Here is an 18307-nt window from a genome sequence, read left to right as displayed (position 1 = left end):
ATTTTAAATTCAGCTTTTTCAAATCTTCAGTTTCATTAATTACAGTGATATTTGAACCTTTACTCTTCCTTAGTAGTATGATTCCATTTATTACCCATATATACCTTTAGTTGTGCTCCATCTTGAATCTACGAGCGAGTGCTAACAGCTGTCGTCCGGAAGCCCTAGGTGCCGTTTAGAAAAGTTGTGTTTAACTCGCCTTCTCTGTATGACCTTCTCCTCGTCGGAACGTCGAACAAACCTCACGATGATCCCACTGTGAGACTGGCCGGGTAGTCTAGGTAACCGGTGACAGGCATCTATCATATTTTCTTCTACTCAAAGGTCCAGAGCTCCCCTGTACCCTTTAGAGTTTCCAGCACGTCTTGCTGATCATGGTGTTTACCCGCTGCCGTATTTCCTTATTCAATACTAAACCAACTCCTCCATTTCCCCTGTTTGATTTTGTGTTGATAATTCTGTAGTCGCCTGACCAAAAGTCCTGTTCTTCCTGCCAACGTACTTCACTCATACCTACTACATCCAACTTTAGTCTATCCATCTCCCGTTTCGGACTCCCTAACCTACCACAACGCTCCGACTCGTACATCTCCGTGATGATCGCCCCCTCTCGTGTTGTCCCCACCCGGAGTTTGGAATAGGAGACTATTTTACCTCCGGAATATTTACCCGGAAGGAAGCCATCATCAGTACATCATTCATACAGAGAGGGCTGCATGTCCCCGGGTGTTAGTTACGGCTGTAGATTGCCGTTGCTTTCAGCCGTGTAGCAGTATCCAGGCAGCTAAGCCATGTTGAGTATTATTACAAGGCCATATCAGTAAATCATCTAGACTGCCGCCCTTGCAACTCCCGAAAGGCTGCAACCCCCCTTTTGTAGAACCATTGGTTAGTCTGTTCTCTCAACAGATACCCATCCGATATGGTAGCAGCTCCGGTCGGCTATCTGCTTCATTAGGACTCGCAAGCCGCCCCACCGCGGCAAGGTCACATGGTTCACAGGGGAGAAAGCTTCTTATTAGGTAACTAGTATTTCTAGCCTGAAAGGTTAGTAATTTTGTAATTTTAGGGTAGAAAAATTAGGTTGAGCCGGTAATCTTACCAGTTTACGCTTGAACTTTTAGTCAGCGTTTAGCCATGGCATCATATGAAATTAATCTAATATTCTGAGGCGAACCTGTACCAAAGCACTACTAACATAGGGTATGCGAAATCCTGTAAAACATAAAATATTATCGAAAGAAAAATGTTAACTAGGAGCTATAATATTATTTATTCTCAGGAAGCAGGTGTTACACAGATAATTAAAATAACCTTCATATCTGCAACAACAGAGCTACTCCAGCAAGTGTCCATTTCTGGGCTTTCTCCGTAGTTTTCAAATGGAATGTCCAGACATATGTTTGGCCGCGTGTTCTTGTCTTGTACACGGGGCACTGGTAAATATCTTTCAGATCCTGTTTATCTTGAGTGATAGCCTGAAATTGAAAATGGGTTATATAATTAATTGAAGACATCAACAAATATTCGAAAGAAAATTCAAACAAATCATAAGTTATTATGAGTTCTGAGCGTGAGTGAAATTATTCCCTTAAAACACCGTTCAGTAGTTGGAAGATGATGATTTAGAAATTGGCGCTTTAAGTCAGTCTGAGATTGGGACGGATGTACCAGTCTTCATTTCTCTTTCCCGATATCGATGCATCCTATGTCCAAATAATAATAATAACACAAAGTATGTAAATAGGACCGAACGTATAACAGAATTCAGAAACATTTAAATTCAAGGAAACATTGGAGGATACCATTGTGAAGTAATTGCTTCCCCTTTTCATGTCAACCATAAAAATTTACGTGAAATGAAAATACTGAATTTCCCATATGCTGGAATTCAGTGAGTTTCTGACCACAGACTTTTGGAATAAGGTGATTAAGTTTACATTTAACTGGGCAATGAATTAATGAGAAGCAACGTAATAAATAAGAGGGTTTCTACTGTTTACTTTTAGGTCACACCGACACAGGTAGGTCTTATGGCGACGATAGGACTGGGAAGGAAGGGGCCGTGGCCTTAATTAAGGCACAGACCCAGTATTTGCCTTTTGTAGAAATGGGAAACCACGGAAAACCACCTTTAGGGCTGCCGACAATGCGATTCGAACCCTATATTAGTGTTATTTGTAGTTCTTAGTATTTTAAGTTAATCAGTGTCATTGTATTAACAAATAATGATATGTGTGTGGTTAAGTGTAAGAAAGGGCCAAGAGCCCTAACTTCGCTACAGAAAATAAAGGCTTTTATCTATCTATCTATCTATCTATCTATCTATCTATCTATCTATCTATCTATCTATCTATCTATCTATCTATCTATCTATCTATCTATCTATCTATCTATCTATCAACCGGATTCTGGCTCGGAGCTACGGGCCCTAACCACTTGGACAACTCGCTCAGTGAGAGGATTTCAATTTTCAAGGAAACACTCAAGAATACCATTTTAACGGCAAAAGTACGTTCTAAAACAATGGGTGCCACGTCAGCACTTTCGAACGCTTTTGGCAGGAAATATTAATTTTTGGTGAGTCACCAAAAGGATTTTGTGCATGCAAAGTCAATTTGATGCCAAACCTTACCTACGTGAGCAGGCCTAACCTCACGTAGGTCAGATTATGACGTCACTGTATTAACCTAACCTGCAAACACCGACGCTGACCTAACCTCATTGTGTTCGGTTAGGGACCGAGGTTTTGGTTTCGTGGGAGGGTGCGGAGGGTCTTCTCCTCTCTGCTTGGGGGCTACCACCAGGCCCCAAACCTAAAATAGGGGAAAGATGAGAGTGAAATCGCTCTCTCTCTTTTCCAGAGGACCATTTCCCGGTACTCGAGCAAAAATGTTGCCGACTCCATAGCTAGGCATGGACGTCTTCTGGCGCTGTGATGCCAAGACACCCCCCTGTTAGCCGTAGGCTCAAAACGATAACTTTTTAGCCCGTCGACCGTTACCGGTCTTGAGCGCTGTGAGGTGTAAGTTAATGGAAGGGAAAGCAAAATGCGCCAGGTGCGCGGAGAAATTTACGTTATGAGTACTCGCGGCCACTTGTGCTTTAGGCAGTGAGTCTCATAGGAGCCTAATTTGTTAATGAGGGGGTTACCACTCAGTGGGGCCCTCCTGTAAATCGTCTTTGCTAGATTTACCATTCCCATCTTAACAGTGTCTATCGGACACAGGTCGCGGAGGCGGGTGATAAGTGTGTACCGATAGCAACCCGTTATAAGCCTCGTTCGCTCCCGATTATATAGCGTGGTCGTGCGGGTGGGGATGTGGAAGGAGCGGGGATTATGCAAGTGCGCCTGCGTTGTGTGGGTAGGAGAAACTACGGTACATTCTCGCGGCAACTTGGAGAGTTACTATGTGTGCAGGGGAAGGGAGACATGTCAGCGCGCTCTTGTGTCAACTGTCCTGAGTTACTGTAAGCAAAGAGCTATCAGATCCCGCCAGAGACGTATCACCGCGCTCCTACGCCGCGACTTCTTGAGTTACTGTAATAAAATAAATATCAGATATCGCTAGAGATGTAACAGTCCACCCTCGCGGCTAAGAAGAAAAGCATAGGTTATGCCATCTAACAGGTAGTTAGTAAAATGGCCAACAAATCACACATTAGCAGTTAGTTTACGGTTTTAATGCAAATTGAGCTCCGGGTCCCTCTGAACCGAAGACAACCATTCAGCAAAGGAGTTGATAATTAATAATAATTATTTTCCAATAGCTGTAGTTCGCGTGTTGATTTGACCATGTTCTATGTCCGAATGCCCTTTCTGAAAGCAATCCTATATGGTAAGATGCACTATTGCGTGTTTCTGTACTGATCCGTAGTATAGTGTATTGTGTATAGCTTGAGAGGAAAGTGATGTGACAGACACAAAAAGGAACCAGTCCCCGCTGGGCCGGAATATTTAATCAGATTTCCGACAAAAGAGTAGCGTTACAAAAATGTTGCAAAGTTTGGGCTTGGAAGACTTGGTAGAAAGGAGACGAGCTGCTCGACTATGTGGTATGTTCCGAGCTGTCAGTGGAGAGATGGCGTGGGAGGACATCAGTAGACGAATAAGTGTGGATGGTGTCTTTAAAAGTAGGAAATATCACAATATGAAGATGTAGTTGGAATTCAAGGGGACAGATTGGGGCAAATATTCGTTTATAGGAAGGGGAGTTAGGGATTGGAATAACTTACCAAGGGAGATGTTCAATAAATTTGCTATTTCTTTGCAATCATTTAAGAAAAGGCTAAGAAAACAACAAATAGGGAATCTGCCACCTGGGCGACTGCCCTAAATGCAGATCAGTAGTGATTGATTGATTGATCCCTTGCAGATAAGTTTAAAATCCTTGACTCGGTGGCGAAGCGAACCCGGTATCCTCTGAACCGTTGACGAGTCTGTATTTCATACGACATTGATAAGTTTTCGAATAGAATCTTCAAACGTATATATGAAAAATACTTTCCATACAATTATGGAAAAGCCCGCAATATAAGGTTATTCACAGAATTTGTTTTCAATGGTGTCGCAGAATTCCTCCTCCATCGTTATAGATTAAAGTCTATGAGGGGAAACAGGAGGAAGACAATGAGAAAGAGGAGGAAAAGTTTGATGTACGCTGCGAGGTTTTTTAGGATGAGGATGAGAGAATGGCATAGTATTGATTCAACTATATTTCTGTCTTATATCTCAGGAACATAATCTTTCGAAACATATTTGTATGATACAAAAATTCACTTCCTTTCAGCTTGTTAAGTACCGATTTTTTTTGTTACAATAACACATAATTAGAAGGATGAAGAGGAAAGGAGTGAACTATTATAGTAAAATAAAAAATACAGTTTTCGTTTAATGTATTAATCATTATCATCATCATCGTCATTTTTATCATCAATAACATCAGAAATTTTTAGTATAATGCAATCATATATAGAAATTATATAATTTTTATTTTGTTTTATATACACATTCAATGTTTCAAAATAAAGTAAATATATGCAATATGGGACTGAAAATAGGAATGAAAAGTAATTGATGTAGTATCAACAACAACATCGGAGATTTAGAACAATGCATTCATATATATTCAATGTTGAAATCATATAAGACCTTTCTTAAGTATTTACAACATATACGATATTTTTCAAAAAATGAAGCAGATAAATGGAATAAAAATGTAGAAAACATCACATTTCACATAATAATACATCTTCAATACAGAAATGAAAAACAAATTAAAAATGATTGATGATGTAATAATACTTTATGATTTTTTGTATTTACATTGATATTCATAATTTTTATCAAATTTAAGAATGAGAAACTAAAATGTTCAAAACTTCATATTTCATATAATATTAATTTTTTACAGTAATATAGGTTTACTTTTCTAATGATATGTAGAATACGCCATATTTCATTTTCAACAATAAATGAATAAATAAATTACATCGTAAACTACAATAACTTATTGTATTCTACTAATTTATATATTTATTAAATAGACATTTAAAAATCAAACGTAGCATGACAAACAGCTACATGTTTCTGTATCACTTTACACTGTCGTTTGGTATCAAATGCAATCAATGAAGATTTATTCTTCTCAACAGTAAAAAACATGATGCCTGCTTGAAAGTACTCTCATCTCTCTTAGATGTTAGAGCATTACGATAGTGTTAATCCATTGAACTCAGTCATAATATTCATACAACATTCATCTTTCATGTGACATATTACTTTCTTATTAAGTGGCTTAATGCCGAATTGATTACATGCTGAAAAAGAAGAAGTATCAAAGTATTCAGAATGGTTGCGCATTACATTGTAGACGTTTGTATTCCGAATATGAAAAATAAAACTCTCTGTGTCCATATACAAATGTGAAAGATCCATAAACTGCTGCTCTGCTAAATCACAGTGAAAATCATACATTAAAGTTTTGAGTAATCTGGTGTGGCCATTCCTAAATAAAATGGTATTGAATAAACTATCTCTTTTTTCATTTCAACAGTAATAACGTCCCGATCAATGACATTGTAGGTTTTAAATTTCGGTTTTGAGAAGTACTTGCGTGCACCATACCGATAATCCCAATGAATAATTGAACGAATATCTCGATATTTGGGAACATTTTCCATGTTTCTTCCATAGATGCAGATATTCATGAGATTGAAAAACGTACGTTCAAAAGTTGAAGTAGCGCGTTGACGATGGTCTGTATTAAAATCCATGTAGGGTTTAAGACACGCTTGCTGCTTAACCGCAATAACGTGGTGAATACACTCTAATTGTAAACTGAATTGTACTGTAGATTTAAAGAAGAACAGAATATCAATAACACACCGCTTTTTCAGGAACAGGGTAGCTAACATGCTTTGATGCATTATTGGGGAGAATAATTGTCTCAACACATAATGGAAGATGCGAATATGTATTATGCAGTTTAGGAGAGTAAGCAGGATAAACTTCTGAAAAGATACCGCGATTAGGATTTTTAGCAGCAAGATAAATATCAAAAAGTTCTATTTCATTTTCAGTTAACCAAACAAAATCTTTATATGGTAAAGCCGGTGGCATCGTATAGACAAAGAGGTTGTTAACATCAAAATACTTAAGGTAGGAATGTTATTTCTCTGAATGATAATGTTTGAGGTATGGATTATTTGCAATTGCATGTCATTAACAAGCGAAACAAGTCCACCGCGAATTCCGCGTTCAAAAAACTTGATAATGATGATGCTTGTTGTTTAAAGGGGCCTAACATCTAAGGTCATCGGCCCCGATCAAGAAACTAAAGCATGTCAACATCAGTAAGAAGCTCAAGTCTAACACTTGTATACTTTAATTTTGTATCCCATGAAACACCAGGAGTTGGACAGTAATAGCAAAGGTGTAATCCATAAATAGTCAACACATTTTACGGAACTTTTCAAACACATCAAAAAGTAAAAGTTTGTCTCAAGTCTGCATATTCACCTAAAGATTTAATATTAAATATAGACCACATGCTTGCGTATAGCATATGGCATGCTTATCACTTGAGGATGTGCTTTGTGATGGTGTAATGCGTTCATTTAAACCACTTGAAAATGCAGACTGTGGAGGTAATTTACTTTCTTCTAACATTTCAGCGTTTTAATAGTCACATGGCAGAATACCTTCCTTAATAAAAACTTTATATTCTTCAGGATCTGGAAAATACTCATGAATGTATTTTAAGTCGAACCTTGAAAGGCCGTTTACAAGCGTACCAAGAGAAAGGTGAAAAAATCTCTATGAGTCGAATAAGCGAATGCTAACATCGCCCACACGTTGACTGAATGATACGAATTGCATTCTACTCGTGCAAGCCCATGGACAATGAAGTGCGAGTCATAGCCAGAGAAGTTACATTAGCGATGTGCGGGTACACAATTTTTTCTGCAAAGTGACAGTTTTCTCTAATTTAAATCTCTGGAACTGTAATAAGTTGTTTACAAACGTGGCATTCATCTGCTTCATCACGCATAAGCATGTCATCCAATGAAAAATGAACTGGAACTGGGCATGATATAAGTAAATTAACACGATGTGCTGATTCATACATTTCATTTAACAGATTTGCAGCACAGTTTTCTCCCCGATACATCTTAAAAATGTTAAAGATGATTCGAATGAACAAGCAACTTTGTATCCAACAGAAAACGGCCTATGCTTCTGATTATAATCAGTATATGGTTCTGTCATATCTGGTTGACAGCGACAGATATGTGTTGTAATACATTCAAAATCTGTATATAAACAGCAAAACGCAACAGGTTCCTGACGATAATAATTCTCAAATTTTATTTCTGCTTTACCGCTATTGTGAAGAGTAAGCTTTACAGCTGGGTCTGTTGTACAATCAAATAAGTGAGTAGCTAACATTTTTTCTGGTGAAAAGTATTGCAAGCATCTTTCACATATAGACTTCATTTCCTCGTGTGATGAAAGTTGTGAACTTAACAAACTTGAAGGTTTCGTTATAAGAGAATATGATGTAGTTAAGGTGAAGAATCTGCATTTATTTATTCATTTGTTTAGCGTATGATGCTACAATTGACCATCGACTATGTGCAAGTTCTTAACAGGCACAAAAAGTGACTCTAGATACATAATATATACTGTACCAGGAAGGCATCGGCCCTGGCACATATAAATTATGTTTTATTTTCTAGCATAAAATTCAGTATCGCTGCATGAACAGCTGTGTGAGAGAATGTTCTCATACCTACTGCACGGCACGAGGGAGAAGGTGAGTCAAGCAAGGTCAAGTGACGTCACCGCTGCCTGAAGCTTACTTCCCCTACCGAAGTTTCTCTAATATATTTTTACGAACTTTTTAACGCCTGTACCGATTAACACGAGAGCAACGCCGAATTATAGCTAATGTTCTGGAAGAATAACCCTGAAAAGTTGAGGTAAATACGTCCAGTGGTTTCCGTAATATGACAATTTAAAATTTGGGAGAAATACTGGCCCCTCATCACTTGACTCCAAGCGCTGCCCACCAGACGTGTATATATAGGCCACTGGGCCAAGGCCATAGTCAGTGCAGTCCCGTGTACAGAGTCATGTGTGCGCAGTGTGTGTAGAAAGTATGCTCCGTCGCGATTCGCCAGGACATAATAGTGGCCGTACTCAAACGCTGTTGTAATAGTATAAGGACGTCGTACCGTACGTGAAGTTTCCGCCACGCCGCGACGACTGTAAGATTCTAGACGTTTTTCAAGCGTGTTATAATACTTGCAAGTTTATTATAAAGGTGAAGCTATAATAGGAAGTAACAACTGAAGTGTCTAATATTTCACTGACTAAAATACGACACCGTGAACTGTAGCAGTTCCACATAATTCTAAACTGCGCTAACATCATAAATCATGTCCGGCTCCATGGCTAAATGGTTAGCGTGCTGGCCTTTGGTCAAGGGGTCCCGGGTTCGATTCCCGGCAGGGTCGGGAATTGTAACCTTACTTGGTTAATTTCGCTGGCACAGGGGCTGGGTGCACGTGTCGCCTTCATCATCTCATACTCATGAGGACGCGCAGGTCGCCTACGGGAGTCACATCGAAAGACCTGAATCTGGCTAGCCGAACTTGTCTCCGGACACTGCCGGCATTAAAAGCCATACGCCATTTTATTTTCATCATTAATCATTGCGTGTGGTAAACTGAAATCGTAATTTAAAACCACTTCTAAGACATATTTCCCTTACAGTGAACTGTGTGAGACTGTATTTACTCAACATTCCTCCCATAACAGGGTAAAAATTAACTATTTTCATTGTGCACTGTCTCGATCTTTCGATCGCTACGGTGAAATCCAGTGAACATTAAGGACATTTTTCAATAATCTTAATTAGTACGGACTAGTGTGGTGTGAATACAACCATAAAACCGCCTTAATCTGTCAATAATATTTGTTCAGAGACTGTGATAGAAACTGTGATAGATCACGTTTTCAAGTGCTTATGAACTGTGTATGTAAAAATTGTGTTTTCTACAGCATGGGCTGTGAATGTTAATTCAACGCTGTTAATATAAAAATAGAACTGTGCATTACGACGGATATTAATATCCACAATATTTGTGAATTCAATAGTGCCAATTGAACTTTCCCTGTTCCGACATTACTTCCAAGAACAACGGAAATCTTGGCAAAAGTGCTACGAGATCCTGCTACATTAAACGTCGCTTCGAACGAGGGATTTACATGGTTTCTTCAGTTATGGTAGCCATCGAGGGACGTCGACGAGGGAGATTGACGTGGTATCTTCACTGAGCATCGCCGGTGCTGAGTTCGAGTCTTCGTCCGCACTCCGCGGAATGTTCCAGACACCGTACCGCACAACTCCAACATTAGTAAGCAGATCTTCTTGTAATCCGAGTGAGTAATCACAACTGATTGACTTTTTACCAAGCACTTTGTTCAGTACAGTGTTCTTACAAGTGCTGCGTGTGAATATTAATTCATAATTTCTTCGTCAGTTAGAAAGTTCATATTTTGCTGTAAATTCCTTTCTAAGTTTTTAATTAATTGAAGTGCTTTATTCGTTTCATTTTTCAATTTAAACAAACTGAAAGACATACTGCAAGAGTTCAAATATTTAATTTATCAAACTTTCCATGACAAGTGTGTGTGAGGAGAAGGCCAAGGTCGCCTCGACACGGATGGCGCATGTCAGGTTCCGGACGGAAGTACTTTAGAGAAGTGAAACGCTTGACATCGGCCAATTACGGACAATTATAGTGCCACACCCCTTGTGCTTAAATACCCGAGTTTCCGGGAGAAACGCTCTCTGTTTTCTGTGCTCTGATACTGTGAACTTCGACGTGCTCTTCTCTTGTGTCTTTCGACGTGTACTTCGGCGTGCTTTTTTGCTGCATACTCCGATGTTCTTACATTCACGACGCAGGCGCTTCTTGGATTAATTGTTCGGCAGTACAATGAGTCACCCTTCATTAATATTTGGATCAACGAGTTTGGCAGATTTTCATAAAAATAAGTTACGTGTTTATTCAGCTTTAAATTCATCGCGTGTGTCTAACGGAACACCTCCTAAAATTGTTTGTCAGCTTCAGCTTCTACTGCACGAGAAGAAGGAAGAGAATCGCCACGTGTTGGATCGAGTGTTTCAAGATGTTGTTACACTGTGAAGAGGAAGCCTACCACAACTCTACTTTGAACATCAAGGCTACAATGGAGTTCTAAAATGTAGGCGATCTCTGACATGGGGAGACAGCGACCGAGGGCAGATAACTTACCACATGTTCCAGATCATCGGCAGAGATCCAGTTTCATCATTACTTTAAGTACTCTTTGCTAATGTTTTTCTGTTCATAATTGTAGAAATAATGCTTACTTATTCATTAGTGGTAATATTTATTCTAGTCTTGCAGTAGTTTTGAATATTTTCATCCTTCTTTCACATGGCATATGGTAGTATAGTCATCGTGTACGAGTGATTTTTGGTCTCTATTAGAATAGCTAGAACGTGTCTGTGTCTTCTACGATTATTCTAGCGGTCCCATTTAATAGTCTAGTATGATTTAAAAATAATTGTCCTCGCCAATAATTAATAATTTAATTTTGAAAATAATTTTTTTCTGAAGTCGTGTGGGACAGATTTACGGCATGTTGTTTTACGCAGGATTTCTATATTAAATTTTCTTCCTGTATGATTTAAGGCGTGTTAGTGTCATCTGGCATATTGTTGAATCCTTGTTTGCGTGAATTTGAGATCTAGCACATCCAATAATAATAATAATAATAATAATAATAATAATAATAATAATAATAATAATAATAATACATTTTCATCTCGGGTTAAATAAATGACTAAGGGTCATGAGCTTAAATATTGCTTGATCTTGTGTGTTTGATGTTAATGTGTGCTCAATTAGGATGAATATGGGCCTGGAATATGGCAGAATCTCGACGGTAAATTTATTGTAATTTATTGACTTCAGAATAGATTATTTGCTGTGTGTTGTTGACTTGTGAATCCATTTATTGAGTCTTATTTAAAAAATACGTGCTGTTGGACGTAAATTCTTCATGCGGAGCACGTGTTAATTGATAGACGTGGAGTTGTGTAATAATAATATCGTGACTCATGAACCATGAAAGCGAATGCTAATATTTGACCTATTTTATGTTGGTTTCTGTAGATGACAGTTTGTTCAGATATCAACCGCCGATGTTATCATGATCAACGTTGTAAATCTCATCTTCTTTAACTAAGTGATCATCCAGAACTCATCACATTTCTGTGGGACGTAAATGAATTTTTAGCCGATACCGTCATCGAGAATTTCAAATATGTAGGATAAAAATCAAAATTTAATATTCAAAGGCTAGAATTCGTTGTAAATAATATAAATAATTCTCGTGTGCCTTAGTGTGAATGCTGTGTGTGTGATCGATAATTATTTCAGTAAACTGTGATATTTTCTTTGAATATGGTTTTGACCCGACCGCGTGTTCGTTACGTGTGTCCTGATTATCAACATCGTTGTTTTGGGTTATATAACTTTTGATGATTTAAACCTTTAGTGAATTTTATTTTGAATTTAAGTAGAGAAAGGTTCAGAGTACCATATAATAATGGATAAGAAAGAATTATTTCAGTGGAAAAGCTTCACTATTTATTTTTGTAAAGCCTACGACGTTAAGAATTTCCTTAGAAACTTCAGATGCTAAAGATTGACATCACGTTTGTCTGATGAAATATTAGGGAAAGTTTGAAGTAATAATAATTATTGTATGAACACGATTTTGTGAAATTAAGTCCAATGGAGACATTTTTAGTAATATTTCCATCAGATTTTGGTGCCACGAGCTGAGACAATGCATTACTTCCAATTTGTTAATATGAGAATGGCAAGAAGGAGTGTTTCTCATTGAATTGTTCAATCGTAGGTTTCTTCACTGAGAGAGAAGATTCTATTACATGTCAGTGCGTTTAGCCTACTGTGGCGTTAAAGTGGTTACGAGCTGAGCGGTGGCAATACTTCAAATTTGTAATTAAGAGAATGCATGATCGCGTGTTTCTCTTTGAATTGCTCTACCGTAAGTTTCGTTACTGAGCCAGAAGGTGCTATTACATATCAGTGCGTTAAGCCTACTATGTCGTTAAAACTGACCACGAGCTGAGACAATGCATTACTTCCAATTTGTTATTATGAGAATGAGAAGAGGGCGGGTTTCCCTTTGAATTGTTCTACCGTAGGTTTCTTTACTGAGCCAGAAGTTGCTATTACATGTCAGTCCGTTAAGACTGCTGTGTCGTGAAAGAGCCACGAGCTGAACCTATTCATTACTTCTAATTTGTTATTATGAGAATCGTAGGAGCGCGTGTTTCTCTTTCTATTGTTCTATCGTAGGTTTCTCTAAGGAGCCAGAAGACGCTATTACATATCAGTGCGTTAAGCCTACCGTGTCGTTAAAGGGGCCCCAAGCTGTGTGGTGGCGTTACTTCCAAGTTGTTATTATGAGAATCGTAGGAACGCGTGTTTCTCTTTCTATTGTTCTATCGTAGGTTTCTCTAAGGAGCCAGAAGACGCTATTACATATCAGTGCGTTAAGCCTACCGTGTCGTTAAAGGGGCCCCAAGCTGTGTGGTGGCGTTACTTCCAAGTTGTTATTATGAGAATCGTAGGAACGCGTGTTTCTCTTTCTATTGTTCTATCGTAGGTTTCTCTAAGGAGCCAGAAGACGCTATTACATATCAGTGCGTTAAGCCTACCGTGTCGTTAAAGGGGCCCCAAGCTGTGTGGTGGCGTTACTTCCAAGTTGTTATTATGAGAATCGTAGGAACGCGTGTTTCTCTTTCTATTGTTCTATCGTAGGTTTCTCTAAGGAGCCAGAAGACGCTATTACATATCAGTGCGTTAAGCCTACCGTGTCGTTAAAGGGGCCCCAAGCTGTGTGGTGGCGTTACTTCCAAGTTGTTATTATGAGAATGGTAGGAACGCGTGTTTCTCTCTTGATTGTTCTATCGTAGGTTTCTCTAAGGAGCCAGAAGACGCTATTACATATCAGTGCGTTAAGCCTACCGTGTCGTTAAAGGGGCCCCAAGCTGTGTGGTGGCGTTACTTCCAAGTTGTTATTATGAGAATCGTAGGAGCGCGTGTTTCTCTTTCTATTGTTCTATCGTAGGTTTCTCTAAGGAGCCAGAAGACGCTATTACATATCAGTGCGTTAAGCCTACCGTGTCGTTAAAGGGGCCCCAAGCTGTGTGGTGGCGTTACTTCCAAGTTGTTATTATGAGAATCGTAGGAGCGCGTGTTTCTCTTTCTATTGTTCTATCGTAGGTTTCTCTAAGGAGCCAGAAGACGCTATTACATATCAGTGCGTTAAGCCTACCGTGTCGTTAAAGGGGCCCCAAGCTGTGTGGTGGCGTTACTTCCAAGTTGTTATTATGAGAATGGTAGGAACGCGTGTTTCACTCTTGATTGTTCTATCGTAGGTTTCTCTAAGGAGCCAGAAGACGCTATTACATATCAGTGCGTTAAGCCTACCGTGTCGTTAAAGGGGCCCCAAGCTGTGTGGTGGCGTTACTTCCAAGTTGTTATTATGAGAATGGTAGGAACGCGTGTTTCTCCCTTAATTGTTCTATCGTAGGTTTCTCTAAGGAGCCAGAAGATGCTATTACATGTCAGTGCGTTAAGCCTACCGTGTCGTTAAAGGGGCCCCAAGCTGTGTGGTGGCGTTACTTCCAAGTTGTTATTATGAGAATGGTAGGAACGCGTGTTTCTCTCTTGATTGTTCTATCGTAGGTTTCTCTAAGGAGCCAGAAGACGCTATTACATATCAGTGCGTTAAGCCTACCGTGTCGTTAAAGGGGCCCCAAGCTGTGTGGTGGCGTTACTTCCAAGTTGTTATTATGAGAATGGTAGGAACGCGTGTTTCTCCCTTAATTGTTCTATCGTAGGTTTCTCTAAGGAGCCAGAAGATGCTATTACATGTCAGTGCGTTAAGCCTACCGTGTCGTTAAAGGGACCACGAGCTGAGTCCTGGTATTACTTCCTATTTGTTATTATGAGAATGGTAGGAGCGCACGTTTCTCCTTGAATTGTTCTACCGTAGGTTTCTTTACTGAGCCAGAAGTTGCTATTACATATAAGTGCGTTAACCATACTGTATCGTTAAAGGGGCCACGAGCTGAGTGGTGGCATTACTCCAAATTGTTACTGTGAAAATGTTAGGAGCGCGTGTTTCTCTTTGAATTGTTCTATCGCTGGTTTCTTTACTGAGGCAGAATATGCTATTACATATCTGTGCGTTAAGCTTACTGTGTCGTTACAGGGGGCACAGGGTGAGACTTGGCATTACTTCCAATTTATTATTAAGAGAATGGTAGGGGCGCGTGTTTCTCTTTGAATTGTTCTATCGCAGGTGTCTTTACCAAACCAGAAGATGCTATTACATATCAGTGCGTTAAGCCTAGCATGTCGTTAAAGGGGCCACGAGCTGAGACCATGCATTACTTCCAATTTGTTATTATGAGTATGGTAGGGGCGCGTGTTTCTCTTTGAATTCTTACATCGTAGGTTTCATTACTGAACCAGAAGATTCTGTTACATATCAGTGCGTTAATCCTACTTTTTCGTTAACGGCGCCCTTATTATTATTATTATTATTATTATTATTATTATTATTATTATTATTATTATTATTATTATTATTATTATTATTATTATTATTATCATTATTATTATTATGAAACCAGCGGTGACCTCCAGAAATGCAGGGGAATGCTTGTTTGTGTGTTTATCCCATCACTTTCCTTATCATTTTCAAACAATACACTATACTACCAATCAGTAGACGAATACACGATAGTCATTATATCCCTGCATATAGGATTGCTGTCTTAAAGGCACCCGGCCCTAAAACGTGGCCCCCGATTGTGGGAAAAGTATTATTAATGTTCAACTCGTTTGCTGAATGTTTAGATTTGTGGCCTTCGGACCAGAGGATTCCGCGCTCGATTCGCAGCCGGGTCTGGGTGTCATCGTAACTGTGGTAGATAGGTAGAACAACACCCAACGTATACCCTTCCTATCGTAAGGGACGACTAAGAGGCCTCGAAGGGCCTCTCAATTTGGGAGCGTGTATTGTGTTATGGCATTTCTTCCAATTACTTGTGCCAGGCTTCTTACTTTTATCTATGCTAACCGTCCACTCTTGATCAATTATTCTTGTTTCCCACCCCCGATGTTATTAGAGCAATAGAGGCCTAGGGATTCAAAGATTTTCATGGCCCTCATGGCCTTAGCCTTACTCTCAGTTGCTCCGACTCCTTCGCAGGAAAAAGAGCGATATTTTACCAACTAGCTGAGCTTAGGCCTCCTATCGTAGGTAACGTTTGACATCACTAACTAGGGTCAATATCCTTGCCTGCACCAAAAATATTTGCTGACTCAACGACAATTCAAATTTCCCGCCAAAAGCTGACGTAGCCCCCATACTTTGCCCTTACTGATGACGTGAGGTAGAAGGAGTAGTGTTCCATGTGTCAGTTCCTTCTAACGCTTGCCATGTCTTATTTTTGTAGCCGTTGAAATGCGTCAACATTTTCTTATGTCGGTTGTTCGAGTGCACTGAATCACGTCTTAGCTCGGAGAGCGCGGCCAATGTTAATATCGTCATGGAATATCTGTAAACATATTAGAGAGATACTGGTTTAGTCTTTAAGGAGTAGGAAATGCATATTCCGTGTTGTACATTCATTAAGTGGATTGTCGTGTGTAAACTCAATGTAAGAATGCGGATAGTGAATAGCCACGCGAAAGTGGTCGAAGTGAAGTTAGCAGGTGTATTATCGAAGTGTGGAAGGTAAAACGTGTGAGAAGTGACATCCAGAACTGTGGTGTGTTAACACAAGTGTTCTAAGCAGCCATTCCCTAGTAAATTGATAAATAATATGCCACCCAAAGATCAGCAAGTTTCCATGGAGACGCGGGTAAAGCAATTTGTACAGGAAGCGCTGAACGACAAGGACACGCTAAGCAGTCTAGCCAACATAATTCTGGAACAGTTAACAAGTGGAGTCAACGAGCTAGAATAACATAGAGGGGCTGTATACCTGACATCAGCGCTCCCTGTTAACGGTTGTCAAAACAAAGCGAATTGGCGCGAGAGCATATGTTGAGGTGACAGGGAGATCGTGCATGCCAATTTAATTCCCTAAGTTTTAAGAAGTGAAAAGATAGATTCTCGCTTTCAAGAATGCCAGCCGTAAGCTCAGCGTATGGTTGTACTAATCGGAGTAATAAAACCAAGGATATATCGTACTTTAAGTATTACTGAATTATAGCCGAGATTCCTTTTTGTAATTTCTGTTTGTAATTAAATCCATTTTATTGTTTACTTAGCGAAAGTACGGATAGCCACGATAATTATTTGTCGAATTTTGTTTCATATTTCGTTTAAAGAACAAGGAATTAACTGAACAATGCGCTGTGAGGGCGAAAAGAGATAAATGGTATCCCACTCAATTCAGTTGCTTATGCTCTGTACATTTCCAGCCCTATTTAATTTTCATTCTCATTTACAAATAAAGGAAATGGAACGCCCACCACCGAGAAAACGTAACCACAAAAAAATCACTTATTTCGTTCAAACGTACACCAAGTATGATAAGTACATCATTTTACTGCTATTTTTGAAATGTATACAGCCTTTATTGTAGATGTCTGTTGCCTTGGTTTTTAAAACTACGCCACACTTCATAATGGACAACTTTCAAGCTAGTAATCCCAGGGTATGATATGGTAATGGGAGAAACATGATATCCCCCCTATATTATAATAAATAATTTCACTAAACGATTATTGTGGTAAAGTATTCATGGGCCGCCTCTGTGGTGCACTGGTTAGCGTGAGCAGCTGCCACCCCTGGAAGCCCGGGTTCGATTCCCAGCTCCGCCACGAAATTTGAAAAGGGGCACGAGGGCTGTAACGGGATTCTTTCAGCCTGGGGAGGTCAACTGAGTAGAAGTGTGTTCGACTCCCACCTCAGCCATCCTCGAAGTGATTTTCCGTGGTTTCCCACTTCTCCTCCAGGCAAATGCCGGGATGGTACCTAACTTAAGACCACGGCCGCTTCCTTCTCCCCACCCCACAAGGCCCCTGTTCAGCATATCAGGTGCAGCCCTCCCTCACAGTTGTATCCCCCGACCCAATGTCTCACGCTCCAGAACACTGTCCTTGAGGTGGTAGAGGTGGGATCCGTAGCTGAGTCCGTGGGAAAAACCAACCCGGGAGGGTAAACAGAGAACACAGTACTCATGAGGATGCAATAATTTTAAAAATATTAACAGAATGAGGTTGTAACCTATTATAGGTCCCTATGATTTTAAGGTTTCCTGTCATAAATATTTGTCCATCGTTTTTATTCTAATTTACGCTTAACCACAACAGCCAAGCAGGGTAACGCTCTTGTTCCGATTTCGAGGCCTATTCGTATGTCACTGTGCGATGATTTCCAACTACCCTACAATCAACTGATCGTGATGTTGGCCTCGTGCCGCAATATGATGAAGTGGCGGTATTCGCTTTCATGCTTCAAGCTTTCGGCAACGGACTTTAATTCTCCCCCAGCGATTCTAAAATGCGCATTTTCTACACTTTTCGTCATTTAAAGGCCATGCCCCCTTGCTTGTGTGACAACAGGAAACATGGCGGACGTTCGTTCTATTAGGTTCACCCAGGCAGCGCTTCCGCCTCTCTATGTTAT

At 39.7% G+C, this 18307-nt stretch overlaps 1 protein-coding gene across 1 annotated transcript in view; it reads right to left on the bottom strand.

Annotated features, from left to right (window-relative positions):
* Positions 1-1316: 1316 nt before the first annotated feature.
* The window catches only part of LOC136863901 (dynein beta chain, ciliary-like), a 5220903-nt gene continuing 5203912 nt past the window's right edge, over positions 1317-18307 (bottom strand). The window contains exon 83 of the mRNA XM_068226514.1: positions 1317-1478. Coding sequence (XP_068082615.1) covers positions 1317-1478 — 162 coding nt within the window. The remainder of the gene's footprint in view (positions 1479-18307) is intronic.

The sequence above is a fragment of the Anabrus simplex genome, chromosome 2, assembly GCF_040414725.1.
Source record: "Anabrus simplex isolate iqAnaSimp1 chromosome 2, ASM4041472v1, whole genome shotgun sequence".
In the NCBI taxonomy this organism is placed as follows: domain Eukaryota; kingdom Metazoa; phylum Arthropoda; class Insecta; order Orthoptera; family Tettigoniidae; genus Anabrus; species Anabrus simplex.
The sequence above is the reverse complement of the archived record's forward strand: the minus strand, read 5'-3'. Positions and strand labels throughout refer to the sequence as shown.